This window comes from Panulirus ornatus, chromosome 11 (genome assembly GCF_036320965.1).
Source record: "Panulirus ornatus isolate Po-2019 chromosome 11, ASM3632096v1, whole genome shotgun sequence".
NCBI classification, from domain to species: domain Eukaryota; kingdom Metazoa; phylum Arthropoda; class Malacostraca; order Decapoda; family Palinuridae; genus Panulirus; species Panulirus ornatus.
In genome coordinates, this window is record NC_092234.1 from 54,374,241 (window position 1) to 54,388,598 (window position 14,358).

The 14,358-nt window shown below is 39.1% G+C and overlaps 1 protein-coding gene across 11 annotated transcripts in view; it reads right to left on the bottom strand.

The window, feature by feature from the left end:
• LOC139751551 (mechanosensory protein 2-like) overlaps window positions 1-14,358 on the bottom strand; it is a 1,369,287-nt gene that overhangs the window by 102,837 nt on the left and 1,252,092 nt on the right. For 9 of the 11 annotated variants that reach the window (XM_071667090.1, XM_071667093.1, XM_071667087.1 and 6 more), the window contains 2 exons: window positions 9,577-9,674; window positions 946-1,107 (listed from right to left, as the gene is read on the bottom strand). In XM_071667090.1, coding sequence (XP_071523191.1) covers window positions 946-1,107; window positions 9,577-9,674 — 260 coding nt within the window. The remainder of the gene's footprint in view (window positions 1-945; window positions 1,108-9,576; window positions 9,675-14,358) is intronic. The other 2 variants (XM_071667089.1, XM_071667088.1) reach the window with 1 other exon arrangement.

Below are 14,358 nucleotides of genomic sequence, written 5' to 3' on the forward strand. Positions count from 1 at the left end.
TGAAGCTCAACCTACCCATTCTACTATCCACACTCACTGCCCATCTGCCAACTTTGAACCCACCTACTGCTTGGTTTCTTGTTCTGCTCTCTACAGATCCATTAACCTACCCAGCCCCCTACACCAAGGCATCTCCCCTACCCCATACATAATGTTGTGACATATTCTTTGAGATATCACAATTTGGAATAATAATAATGGCTTATGGGGAATAATGTTGACTGATAAACACAACTCTTACTCCTCAACTCCCTACCACAAAATTACATTCACCTCTCGCACCTCTCGAGGCTCCCAACAAGCCATCCATCTTCCTTCCCTCCCCTGAAGCTCAACCTACCCATTCTACTATCCACACTCACTGCCCATCTGCCAACTTTGAACCCACCTACTGCTTGGTTTCTTGTTCTGCTCTCTACAGATCCATTAACCTACCCAGCCCCCTACACCAAGGCATCTCCCCTACCCCATACATACTGTCGCTACATATTCTTTGAGATATCACAATTTGGAATAATAATAATGGCTTATGGGGAATAATGTTGACTGATAAACACAACTCTTACTCCTCAACTCCCTACCACAAAATTACATTCACCTCTCGCACCTCTCGAGGCTCCCAACAAGCCATCCATCTTCCTTCCCTCCCCTCAAGCTCAACCTACCCATTCTACTATCCACACTCACTGCCCATCTGCCAACTTTGAACCCACCTACTGCTTGGTTTCTTGTTCTGCTCTCTACAGATCCATTAACCTACCCAGCCCCCTACACCAAGGCATCTCCCCTACCCCATACACCCATCAGTCTACCCAATCCCCTCTACACCCATCTGTCTTTCTAACCCCCTACACCCATCTGTCTCCCCTACTCCTTAACCACCTCACCATCCTCTGACACCTTGTCCTTCTCAAAATGAAACTTAATCACCAAGGTAATACTTACATTTCTACTCGCTCTACCTTGACACCCCAGGGGTCGGTAGCCTCATCCAAGGAGCTCTGCATGTTATGTGAGATGCTTTCACGCTCACTCAAGATCTCAGCTAGGTTCTTGGTACCTAACACATTCCTGAGGGTGGTGGCAGCCAGCAGGCGGGTGGAATGGCTGTGGACGATGGTGTAGCATTAGTAGTGGTGGTGATGGTGGGTATTTGTATGTGGTGGTAGTGGAAGGGTGGTTAATGGTGGGTATGGGTGGTGATGATGATGGTGGTGGGTGGGTGAGGCACACTAATGGTGGTGGTGGTTATGATTAGGGGATGACCTATGAGTACCTATGATGAAATTTTACCTGAGAGGCAAGGCTAGATACGGTGCTCACAACAAGTCTTGCTTGTTGGATAATGTTTCTTCACTCAACTACTGCTCCTTTGGTAAAGTCAGCCATTCTAAGTTCATCCACGACTAACTTCAGCCATAAGCCTATTCTTCCTTCAAATGTTCTTGTAGTTCCGTTTTTGCTTCTTATTTCTCCTGGAACTGCACTAAATAATCTTTCAATTATTTTTTTCTGGACGTTGGTGTAATTTTGTCCATCATCATTTTTTTTTATGCTCCCAGGGGTAACTGATTTCACAATTTTGTATCTCCCTTGTTGAGAGGTTTTCAGATTTAAGACATTACCTTTCATACCCTCTATTTTCTGCCAAGCATATATTATCATCTAATGTTTTTTCTTTCAAGACTGTATAGTTCAAGCCCTTTCAGCCTCTCATTATAATAAATGTACTCCAGTCCATCAATTCTACTAGTGAAGTGTTTATTTATTCTTTCTTATTTATAAATTTCCATGTCTGACTGGTGAGAACACAATACAGCAGTACAGTATTCTACTCTAATTCTCAATCATACAATAAACAATAGCATAAGCAGCTCTTTGCTTCTTGAGGTGAAGATTCTCATTATCATACCACTTGTTATTTAGTTAGCTTTTCACTAATATGTCTTTCTCTGTCAGGCTTTTGTAAGAAGGTGCTCATACACTATCAATTTCCAAAACTTCATTTAAATTTCCCCTCAAAAATTTCCATCAGATATTTCTTTACCAATTTCTATACATCATCTAGGTTTCTTTATAGTTTCTCTCAATCCTCTTCATTACCAACAATCTTACTTGTGTCATCGTGTCATCTGCAAAACATCTCATCAAACTATGCCTTGCATCCCTGTTTATATCTGATATCATTAAAAAGAGTATTGTGACTAATACTGTTTTTGGTGGTACACTCAAACATGGATCCATTTGCCCCTCCCCTGAACTTTCTTGTAGTTAAAACTCTTTCATTAATATCATTAGTTTTCTCTTGATGTTTTGTCTTACTGCTTTTTCAAAAAGCACTCCAAGTGCTTTACGAAAATAAAGAAAAACTATGTCGATTCTCTTCCCTTGTGTGAGTTTCATAAATGTTATTTTGTCTGGGTATAAATATGTGCTGTCCTTCAGTAAATGTTGCTAACAAGGAGTTCCATTTTCATTATATACCATGTTAGACTGACAGGTCTAAATTGTTTTGGAATTAGTCTGGAGCCACCTTTGAGTGCTGGTGTTATGAATGCCATTTTGTATATATCTTCTATGATGGATTGGTCAATGATTTGCTTCAATAGCATCAGGAGATATTTCATGACTATCAGTTTCCTTTTTAAAGACATACGGATGGAATTCCATGTGGTTCTGATGCTGGGATCTCTTCGCAAGTTTAAGAGATCAAGTTGTTAAGGGGTTATGGTGATGTTTGGGATGACAGTGCTGGCAATGGAGATGACGGGTGATGAATTAGGTGATGGTGCTTAATCATGAATCAAATACTGGTGCTACATGCAGTGATGGTGATAACAATAGTAATACTGTCAATGGGCTGTGATTATATAAAACTCAGTTAAATCTAAGTGCTAAATTATCAATCATTACTCACAAAATATACTTTATTTTCATCAAGTGAATTTCTGTGACAGTGACTCTGAAACAATATGATCATGCTGATACAGGAAAATACTTATTAACAAATTTGCAATTAATCTACATTAATCTATTTACACATAACTTAATTCACTTTACTTTTGAGATAAAAAAAATAGCAAACTGATGTAAAGTTAAAGATCTGTACATGATAAAGGATTTGGAACAGAATATAAGAAATGGATTTGGTTTACCTTATTAGTCCTACTACCATCGGATAACATCCAAACTGACCTGTTTATAAATATAGATACAAATACATAAACAAACAAACACACACATACATACATACATACATATATATACATACACACACACACATACACATGCATTATGCAAATTTCAAGAAGGGAAACCTTTTAATACACTTATAAAAAGACCTTGAAAAAAATGCACAGACAGGTATAACCAACATATTTGCAGCCAGGGTTTTATATATATATATATATATAGATATATATATGTGTATGAAAGAAAACATACAATCTTTATTGTATATTCCACTTACCTTCTACACTTTATGTATGGTATAATCAGTGTCAACAAGCCAAAAGAACCACTTCAATGAGTTTCAAATCCCTTTTTATTTTTCATTTCCAACCATCACCAAAACAGTCTGAGACTTGACCCTTATTGAACTGGTGCTGAAGGCTTGAAGTCCCTGATAACACCATACCCGTCGTCGCTCTCAGAACCACAAGGTACTAGGTCGCAAGATGAAGCCCAGAGAGCAACTATAATTACAAAAAAAAAAAAAAAAAATCCATGATTATCAAGTAAAACTCCAAAATGTTGCTCTGCCTCAAAAAGCGACCGCGTGTCTTGGGTTGCTCAGAATGACGACCTGAAATCCATTTTTATTTTACTGAGTAGCAAATGACAAATCCAGGTTACACAATGATGGCATTAAATTTGAGTAACAAAGTGAAGACATTAATCCGGGTTTTTGAGGGTGACGACGGTAAACAGGGGGGTTATTTGAGTGGAGGGGGGATTTATTGGGGTTGCTGAGTGAAGGAAGTTAAATCCAGGTGGGTGAGTGATAACAACAAATCCGAGTTCTTTAGTAGTTTGCTGTTCAATTAAGATTGCGAAAGTTAACGATTTAATATCTGGAATAACTGAATAACATTATAACATAAGTGAAAGCAAATGAAGCTGACCCTATTTGTTCATCTATGTCCTGGTAAAAGGGTACTATTATGTTAAATCGGTTTTGCGTGGATAAAGAGATACTAATAATGCTATACTGGTCAAGTCTACACAATTGATGTAGAGTACATGGAGCATGGTTAACTGTGCTGGTTTGATAAACTTTCTTCTTCATATCTGAAATCTGCTCAACTGACTTGGCTCATTGATGTTTTAAAAGAAAAAAAATTTCTACAGCCAATATTCACTAGTAGTAGGCCAGACAACCGATGTATGTCTTTAGAAATGCAAGATGACTGGCATCCAGTCAGATAAATAAAGGCCCTTTGACAGCTCAGAAAAAAAAAATCTGGAAACATGACATCAATAAAAAAATTGAATCCATTTCACCGACATCAGGATGGACAAAGTTTAAATGTTAAGTCTCCAGAAATGATTTCTGGATAATTCAACACTCTAATAAAATCCAAAATCTTCTTTCAGATCAGTAAAATACAGATACGTGAAGACTGGGGACAGAACATTCTGATAGATTCTAACGAGAATACCAGAAAAGTGAAATGAGACAAGCCTAAGTTTACATAATCAATGAGCTATCCTGTGGGTAAATGAAGTAATAGAATTCGCAATACTAAAGTCCAAGTAACCAGCTTTGCATATGTAAGGTCTGGTTTAAGTGAGGGCTACATTGTCGAACGTGACAGCAGAAATCTGGATAGTCAAAGTCCGTATTTGCCACCAAAAAATTATTACCTTTTTTAAAGTATTATGATCAACAACGCTTGAAATCTTAAGTCCTGGCACCCCCTTCTTTTTTTGGAACCGTCAATGAACTAAGAAAAAAGAAGTCACCGACAAATAAATAAAAAATGAACATAATAAAAGAAGCTCAAAGCATTATTTCAAAATCTATCATCAAATAACAAAACCAAAGACACAGCACTCCTATAGACCAAAAAAAAAAAAAAAAGAAAAAAAAAATGCTAAGAGTTCTCTTAACAGAGCATTCCCAAAGACTACTTACCATGGGCAGATTTAAACCACCTGAGGTTTAGAATACAGAGCTCAGGTTCAACGTTTTAATGTTCCATGTGCCATACAACTTTGACTACTACCGTAACCCTACTACAGTCAATGTACTTCTTGTCGATAATGATCAAACTTGTTACGACCCATATATTTGTGTATGAAAATCCAATATGAGAGTTTTTGATATTACCAGATCAACACATAGGCTAGGAGACGAACATTCACAGATGGATGAATCGGAGGAGAGAGAGAGAGAGAGAGAGAGAAACTTACTGTGTTAAAAACACTCCCTTCAATGTAAAGCACAAGCAACAAAATGTCTGTACAAATAAAACTCATATCTTTTTCCTCAGTTCACTAGAAATTCTATGATAAGATCACAGTAGAATGAGATTTGGTTTGTACTTTTCTGAGATTAGGACCTGCCTCTCCACTCTATGTCTACTTCCATAAGCAATGTTTGATAACTCAGCTCAAAGAATTCTCATCCAGTCCAGTTAAGCTCCTTCAGCATGACAGTACAATCCATAAAGTACAGTACTATAATCCTTTGGTAAGATGAAAGCCATGTCAACACACATATATGGGCCATGGTGTTGTGCTCAAGGGTCATACCGTCATGCTAAAGGATTTTTAGTTGTAGTTAAGGAGGTTAAGACAACAGGATCACTAGCAGAGAGTCATGGTGGTATACATTGGCACCTCATCACCTTAAACCGATATTGGTGTGATCTAAGTTCTTGTGTGTAATGTGTTATCATCAGAAGGAAGATGTAACACCCCATTTCAGATACATGACACAACTGACTGTTATGCTCTATCCATGTCGAAGATCTCCCCTTAATAGTTGTATGCCTCTGAAAACTGTAGTAAACTATGGGCATCCTACAATGAGAGATATGACTAGTATTGTCTCTATAGGACAATAATCTTCAATGTTTGAGTTTATACCACAACATAGCTCTTCAGTATCTTCACTGTTATAAACCCTTGTGACAATTTACCTAACATGTTGTTTTCACTGGACAGTACTTTTCTATATGATGGAATTACAACAAACAGCTTACAATAGACTGGTCACCTCTGGTAGTAATAGCTGACAATACAGCATATGCTCAGAATGTTGATATTAGCACTGTATTTAGCATTTTTTTCATGTTTGGCAGTGAGCAAGACAATAATGGACATAGTCCGCTATGTTCTGAACTCTAAACAAGAGGCAGCTTTCTTGGAGAAGTAGTATTTTTTCCTTTCTCTGCAGAATCACAACAGAAGGACTTTCTAAATCGCAAAAACTATTTGGAAAAACTATTGATAAAAGAGAAAAATGTAAATAAGCCTCAATGGAATCCTGAATAAGGACATAAATGAACAAGAAAGTACTTCCTGATGCCACAATCATGTACCACCACAATGCTTGGGCATTCCTAAATCAGCATCATCATTGGATATTTCAGTAAAGCTCACCTAAATGTACTTCATTATGTTTTACACCACACATGACAACGTTCTTATTTCTAACACTTCTCTGATTCTTAATCTAAAGAAGACAGAAGGCAACAGCCACTGAGGATGCGACATTCTCCTTCTGATATGTGCAATGTCCTTTTGCATTATATACATCATTGATGCCATTACCTACATATATCCTAACTTGTTGTACAGAGATTCTTCCTCACATCTTAACTAAGGCATCATTTTCATGTACTGAAAGCCCACCAATAACATTACCGCACACAACATAAGCTAAGCACCTCGGTCTACTGGCCTGATGTGGGTGAAGCAATCATCACAGTCACTTGCCTCAATGAAAAAATAAAAATGAGAGTTGGGTTTGAGAATGTGTAGTAGGCCAATAAGTACTGGTAAAGTGAGAACATCATTCAAGAATGGAAAAAAAAAAAAAAAGAGCAGTAGAAAGGGCAAGCTTTTTACCTGGTTTTAAATCAATAAAAATAGTATTCTCTTTATTGGTGAGTACAAAGGGATGACCTTTTATTTGCAGAAATAGAAGAAAGAAAAAGGAAGACACCTTCCTGAGGTAATACATAGGTTCAACCAAAACAAAAGACACCTTCCAGAGGGATTCCATTGATTTAACTTAAAAAAAGTAACTATTTACAGTACAGTCCTTGACATCTGGACATGGGCCCTGGACTGACCAGCAACTCTGTGGTGACTGATCCATGTTTACTCAAAGCCAAAGAGCCATGATTTACAATAGTTTATGATTTTATCATTAAAGCTTAGATCAGTAGAACTAAAGGCATGAAAGAGGAAAGATAGAGAAAAAGGTAGTTTACATCATAACATAGGCTCTCAGTGGGAGTTTTAGATCAGGTACAAACATTTCGTGGATATCTATATTGCTGATCATTTTGGTCTGTGTATGTGTACATGTGATGGTTGTTGCATATTGGCCAGGCCTCCATCCAGCACAGGCCCTTGACTCAGAAAGGCCCTTTTGTACTTGATTGTGTAGGTAAGAACTTACAAGGCGAAGGTAAGATTAAGAAGTGGAAGATGGAGAGTCTGGGCACGTATGAAGGACGTACAGGCCCGTCCCCACGTGAGCAATTTCAACACATCTATAAGAGTGCTACATGTAGACTATCCGTTAAGGGAAAGAGGATTGATGGGCTAGGTTAGTCAGGTGACGTCAAAATAACCGTCCTTCTCTCTACTCAGTGAAGGGAAAGCTCTAACTACAATTAATAAATATAAAATAACATAATAAAAGAGCAAGGTATAACACATGTAACAGCAAAGAAAGATACTGTGATAGGGATATGGGCATACCAAGAGGTCTACAGAGAAAAGCAATTAAACAAAACTTAGTATACATATGTACACTAATACAGCAACTCATAAAACACAAACTAGCTTCTAGAAAGAACTATATCAAGGATTTGTTTCATCATAATAAATGTGTCAAAATACTATAGCTTTTAGGGAAGACTGAAGAATAACTACTCTCCATCCCTAATGGGCATTTGGCTCAACCCTGGTCGCTCATGTTTGGTTACACATGGCTGCTTATGTAAGGTCAACACATAAAGGAGGTCAATGTATAGATATATAAATATCTACTGAGCTACTGAAAAAGGAGCTATACAATCTCTATCGCTAAACTAGCTCTTCGATGGTTAAATATATCCATAAGTCTACACTGACAAAATGTAATAATTCTGCTTTAATACAACTGAAGGGATGATCGACAAAGTATGCTGGCGGCGCTGTCATCCACTGTAAAACGATAGCCGAAGCAGTGATCGAGTCATCGACCCCAATTAAACGAGCCTCTTTTGATGTAACTTAAAAAAAGTTACACAGTTACTTTGCAAACATCCTTTATATTAGTGAATATAGCTTTCCCCCAGGAAAATTCATCAGGGAAAGAACTAAATTCCTGTTATAAAACAAGTCGTACTTATTCAAACTTTAAAGCTTTGGTAAGATCTTGTTTCATTACTCATCTGGGTTGAGAACCTTATTTTGCTACTGTGGTATGACTCAGGTTACAGTGCCGAATCGGGCTGCCCTACTTGATACAAGCTATAATTCATCAGCTTATACTGTGAAGCTTGGTTGACGCAAGATATTATCCTGAGCCAAACTTAAATCAGCCAGGCTGACAAACAACTGTTATCCTTGAAATCCGTACAACTTTAAGGTGATGCAGCCATCACTATGGCTTACCAGTTCCAGGCATCTTTAAGGACAAACCTTAATCTACTTAACAGTCCACTCGAGAAAAGAATCACGTTTCATTATTGAATCTAATAATGAGTCACGATACGATAACCTTGTTCTAGAGGTTCAATTACATTAATCCACACAAAACGTTTAATCAAATCTCAATATTCCGGAAATGTTTTCATTAGCAGGTTAGTTCAGTGGAGGTTAACCATAGAAAAATCGAGACTTACCACACAGACACCATTATCTCATAGTGGATGACTTCACCAAACCATGTTGAGGCCGCTAGGATTTATCACCCCCATTCTAAAGAATATGTCCCTAACCCGCAAGTCCTGATCGGTGAAATAATACTCCAAGAGAATGAAAGCGTTTCTTTAAATAATACACACACAAAAAAAAGGGACGTGAAGTCGTTTACATACCAAAACGAAGGTTTCTAACCAGGGGTTCGAATTACTCGTTAGTGAACGAGACTTTATCGCCAATCAGGTCACGCGGGAGGGAAGAGGTGTTTATCCCTTAGTGGCTAAAGACACGGAATGCCTTGAGTTCGACCAAAAAAAAAAAAAAACCCACATAACCCGTACCATCAATCTATGGCTGATGTGACTGTAGAGCTGGGGATAATTCTAGCATTCAGTGCCTTCTATAAATGAAAATAGTAGTAATAATAAAGAATCCTCCTTGTGTCACAGGTGTGTGAGGATGGGCGAGTATATTAGGTTTTAGTACCTGAAATCGGAGATGTTACACACGGCGGCCATTGGGTTGGACACACGGTAGTACACCACAGCGTCCACGGACACCGTTACTGAGTCCTTGGATAACACCTAGAAAATACAAACAACACCACCGTCTCAGTCCTCGTGTCACTGAATCCTTTTTTTTTTTTTTTTCACCTGAAGGAACTCCTGTCCTTCAGGAGTCTTCAGGCCCTGTGACGCCATCACTGCTTCCTAGTTTAACCGATGATGACTCCTGCTCTCTGAAAGGGTAACCCGACCAAGGACAATGTAGGCTATATCCGTTCCGCTAGCACGGGTGTATGCAACCCTTACTTCAAGTGAAGTTCATGGAATGGATTATAGTTTCCCCGACTTGAATTAGAAGCCATTACCGCAAAATGGACTTACGCATGCTTCATGTATGAGAAATGAGGGGTCTGACCGAGAGCTGTAATGTTTCATGGAATAACATGACAATTAAAAACCGGAAAGTTAATTTGTTTGGTGAAGTTTGTCCCAAGTTAATGTAATCTGTACCCTTGGTTTAAATGATTTGGTGACAATAATAGTATACTCTCGAAAGCAAGAATTATATGTTTTGCACTTTTCTCTGTTCACCTCTGTGAAACAGAATCTTTATCATTACAGCCAGTCACTTATTCCTTACTAGTTCAAACTGATTGTTATGCCATGAAGTGAAGCTCAAATACATTTCTTCATAAGGAGATGTGTACATGGCTAGCAGATTATCTCCTGCCCCCATTTATTCCCAGTCCTCCTCTCCATTCCCATGCTGACTCTCTACTCCCCAAAGGAAAACTTTACGCTCAATTTCCCCCAGTTTCTGACAGCCAGCTCGTAAAATGGACCATCATCATCGATATGTGTTGATCCAAGATATTTTCCCCGGAGGGACCATTTCCCAATATGGAATGTACTGGAAGACGGCCCTCCTGCCAACACAACCGGAACTTGTATGAAGTGGTGGCTCTTTGAGTCTGGTCTCCATTCTCAAGAGAGTGAGGTGTAAGCGCTGGCAAAACTTAGTGGATGGAGGAGTGACAAAAGTGATTGACTGCCGTGATCATGGTTGACGTGATGACCTAGCGGATAAATCATATTCTCTTTGATCATCTATTTCAAATGTAGGGAAAGCTCTGATCTCGGATGCTTTGTTCAATTGAAAAAAAAAAAAAACAAAAAACGTTCATCTCGTGGGCAAGCAAGCCCCCGGCGTAGAGCGGGTGAGAGGCACTGAGTGGGTGGTGGTGTTTTTTCCAGTTAACAACTCTTCATGACAAGGAAACCGTCATTTAAGGGCAGGACAGACTGTTAACGTTAACCCAGTGGGATAACTCTTCTTCACGAAAGTTAAGAAACATCATCAAAAGACTCTCGAAGAGCTTAATGGTGATTATAGCTGTGTATCTCACGGTGGGTGGGTAGCTGTAGTCTTTTTGAGAATTGACCTAGCTTCCGGCAGTCCTTTTAAGGCAGCGTAATGGCCTGACGTGCCCTTAAATGATGGCCTACTTGCCTGACTCTACACAAGAAAAACTTTTAGATTAGTAAAAGGGGGGAAGAGAGGATCCCCCCTTTTCAAGTTCCTCTTCTGGTCACCGTTGTAGAGGACCGACAAACTAGATGGGAACAAAATGACATAAATAAAGGAATCATAGAAACAAGAGTAACAAAAGGGAAAACATACATAACTTCAAAAAAAAGAAAAAAAAAGAATTCATAAAACCCAGCCTTTTGTGGATTTGCAAAACAAAACATTGTAAACGTAGCCAACAAAAACGATCACACACGCACACACGTACACACACAATCAATTATGTCAACTAAGTCGGAGTAAGTAAGTAGTCAGGAGGGTTAAGAGTACAGGGAGTCCGGTGTTTGCGTGTGCTAGGAAGGGAGGAGAGATAACACACTGTTATTTATCACTCTTGGAAGTTGCTCACCTTCTGTGGGGAAGTGGAGGAGGAGGAGGAAGGGGGGTTTAAAACAAACTTCAACATGCTTCAAAAGGACTCTTAGTATAAAAAGGTGTTAATGTAAAGGGATGATTAATATGTGACTACAAGCTAAAATCATAATACTACAAAGATCTGGCAGATTCTGTGACGGATTTGTCCTTAATGATTTTGGAGAATGCTTTATATTCTAGATCTCTTGTAAACACTTTGTTTTGATTTCCGCGTTCGGAGTCTGACGTCACAAGCACAGCTTGCAGACTACAATGATACGAGAGTTTAGTACCAAATTGGCTGGTCCGTCATGACCTGATGTCAGGAAAAGAGAAATTCACAATCATTTCAGCGACAAACGAGACGTTATTTTTCCTCTATTTGTAAATACCGATAAATTACCTGCTAGTACCACCTTGAGTCCAATAGAAAATCCGTGAATTACTCTATAATGAAAAAATGATTTCTGAAGAAAGTCAAAACTGTGAAAGCTGATTTAGGGGTTATCAAACACACTCCTAATAATAACAGCAGGGAATATATATGATGGACTGTTAACAGCGCATCAAAGAAGGTTCATTCATTCATTTCTTGTATTCAGTAATTCCTTATGTATACAATGGAGATTACTGTGCAAAGGAGCATTCATTTTGCTCACTGCTCGCTCGCTGTACCTTAAGGTTTGACCGTTCGTAAAGTCTTTCGCGGAAATTCTAATTCTGTCTGTTTTATTGCGCGCCGTACCAAAGATAACAGGGAAAGGCATGAGGATAAGGTCTCCAAACATTCCTGTACTCTGCTGCTTTTACGGTGCAAAAGACGGACTAGTGCGTGATGGGTGAAGGTATTTATCTACTCAACTTCTATATCTAACCGTGATATAACATGATGTGCTTACTACCCTGAGGTTTTCATTCGTGGGTTTAACTGAACTAGCCAAATTTCGGATGCATCCTACAAGTCTATTCAGAACAGATGAGTGCATCCGTTACCTCTACCGCTAAAAGAAATTACTCCATTAAAGTCCAAAGCTGTTTGTTATGCTTCCTGAACTGAAAAGTTAACCCTATGTAATGTCATTCAACTTTCCAATATCAAGTTATGCTTTCTCTTACCTCATGACCACAGAAGTACATGTATAAGACACAGGTTTATAACTGGTGTATTTCAAATATCTTAGAAACATGAATAAAAACAGATGCTTCCAAACCAAAATCTGTGTTAGTATACAAAGGATGCCTATTCGTGTCATCTAACTTGAGGTGTCTATAGCTTCCCGTATACAACTGTAGACATGAAATCTTCTTTTAAAGGGTTAAGTGTGACTTAAAATCTATGTGTGTGAGTGTGTGTGTGCGTGTGTGTGTGTGTGTGTGTGTGTGTGTGTGTGTGTGTGTGTGTGTGTGTGTCTAATCTAGATGTTCTATAACCAGACTGAGGTGTACTGCCAGAGCAACAAAGGTCTCTGGTTGAAGGTTGGCTAATCTGCACTTACACTGCTATGTAGTAGATTGGGATCCACGGCCTCTGAAAACACGGTAAGGACTGGGCAGCAAATGTACCATGCATATAGAGCCACTACGGGAGGATCAGGCGGTTTGATACAGCATAACCTAAGCCACCAATGGAAATCAAGAACAGCCAAAAATCTGTATTCTAACTGGTGGATACTCCCCTCGTGGTGACTCGAAGAAGAGTCTTAAGGGGGGGAGGAGGAGAGGGGCCCTCGAGACATCATGGCACTGTTTATCAGTCTCTCTCTTGACCATGAAATCAAGCTTGAGCTGAATGAATCCCCCCTTTTTCACATATACATTTTTTTCCCTTTTTTTTCATCTTACATTCTTACTGCAAGAACACATGACTAGAGTAACATCCTTGATGCCAGTTGGTTGAGATTAATCTGTATACTCCATAACGGGAGTTAGAACAAGAGGCATGTACATTAATGAAACCCAAAAAGAAAAAAAAAGAATTATTAAAAGAGTTACTCGAAAGAAAATGACAAAAGATGGAAGATAACTCTACAGCTTCAGTGTAATGAGGTAAAATGATCTCATGAGGGTCTGTCCTCGTGTGGCTGGTCTCCTTCTCAGAAACCATGGGAAGCAGAGGCCCAAATCGAGCGCCGACGGGGCCCAGGGCTTATTTAAGGACTGGGAGGGCACAACACGCAGACAGCTCATGAGAGTACCCGCCGAAATGATACTCATACAATAAGGATCGAGACGAAACATCCCGTTGGGAGAGGAGATGACATCAGGAGACTGAATAAGGGTTTCTGATTCCACTCAAGCTAAAAACAAAGGTTTGGAACAAGTACCACTCGCAGGTATGTCGGCAGTACTCCATTACTAGGGTGAACGAGGCACCCTATATATATATATGGAACAAATGCTCGCAAGGAAAAAAAAATCATTGGCTTCTATACAGCACCACCAACTGGGGGAAGCAGATTTTGCGATGTTCAATACATTGGTTTTCCCCAGACTATGTTACTATGTAGGGCTTCATTGTACTGGGTCTTTTTTGACAGGAAGAAATGGGGGAGATTTGGATAGATATCACAAGCCACTGCGTTTAGCTATTGCTAAAATTAACATAGTTTTCTGGGGGAAAAGTTAACATAGTTTCTGCTTCCCCATCCCGCGATGCTGCACAGGCCAGATATAAAAGATATGTTCGGTGCGAGAAAAGGAGCAAGTGTGTGTGTGTGTGTGTGTGAGAGAGAGAGAGAGAACTGAAGTATGTAATCACCAGCGTTAAAAGTGAATGAGGACCAGAAGCTGAAGAAAGGAACTGCATTATGGAGAGAAGAA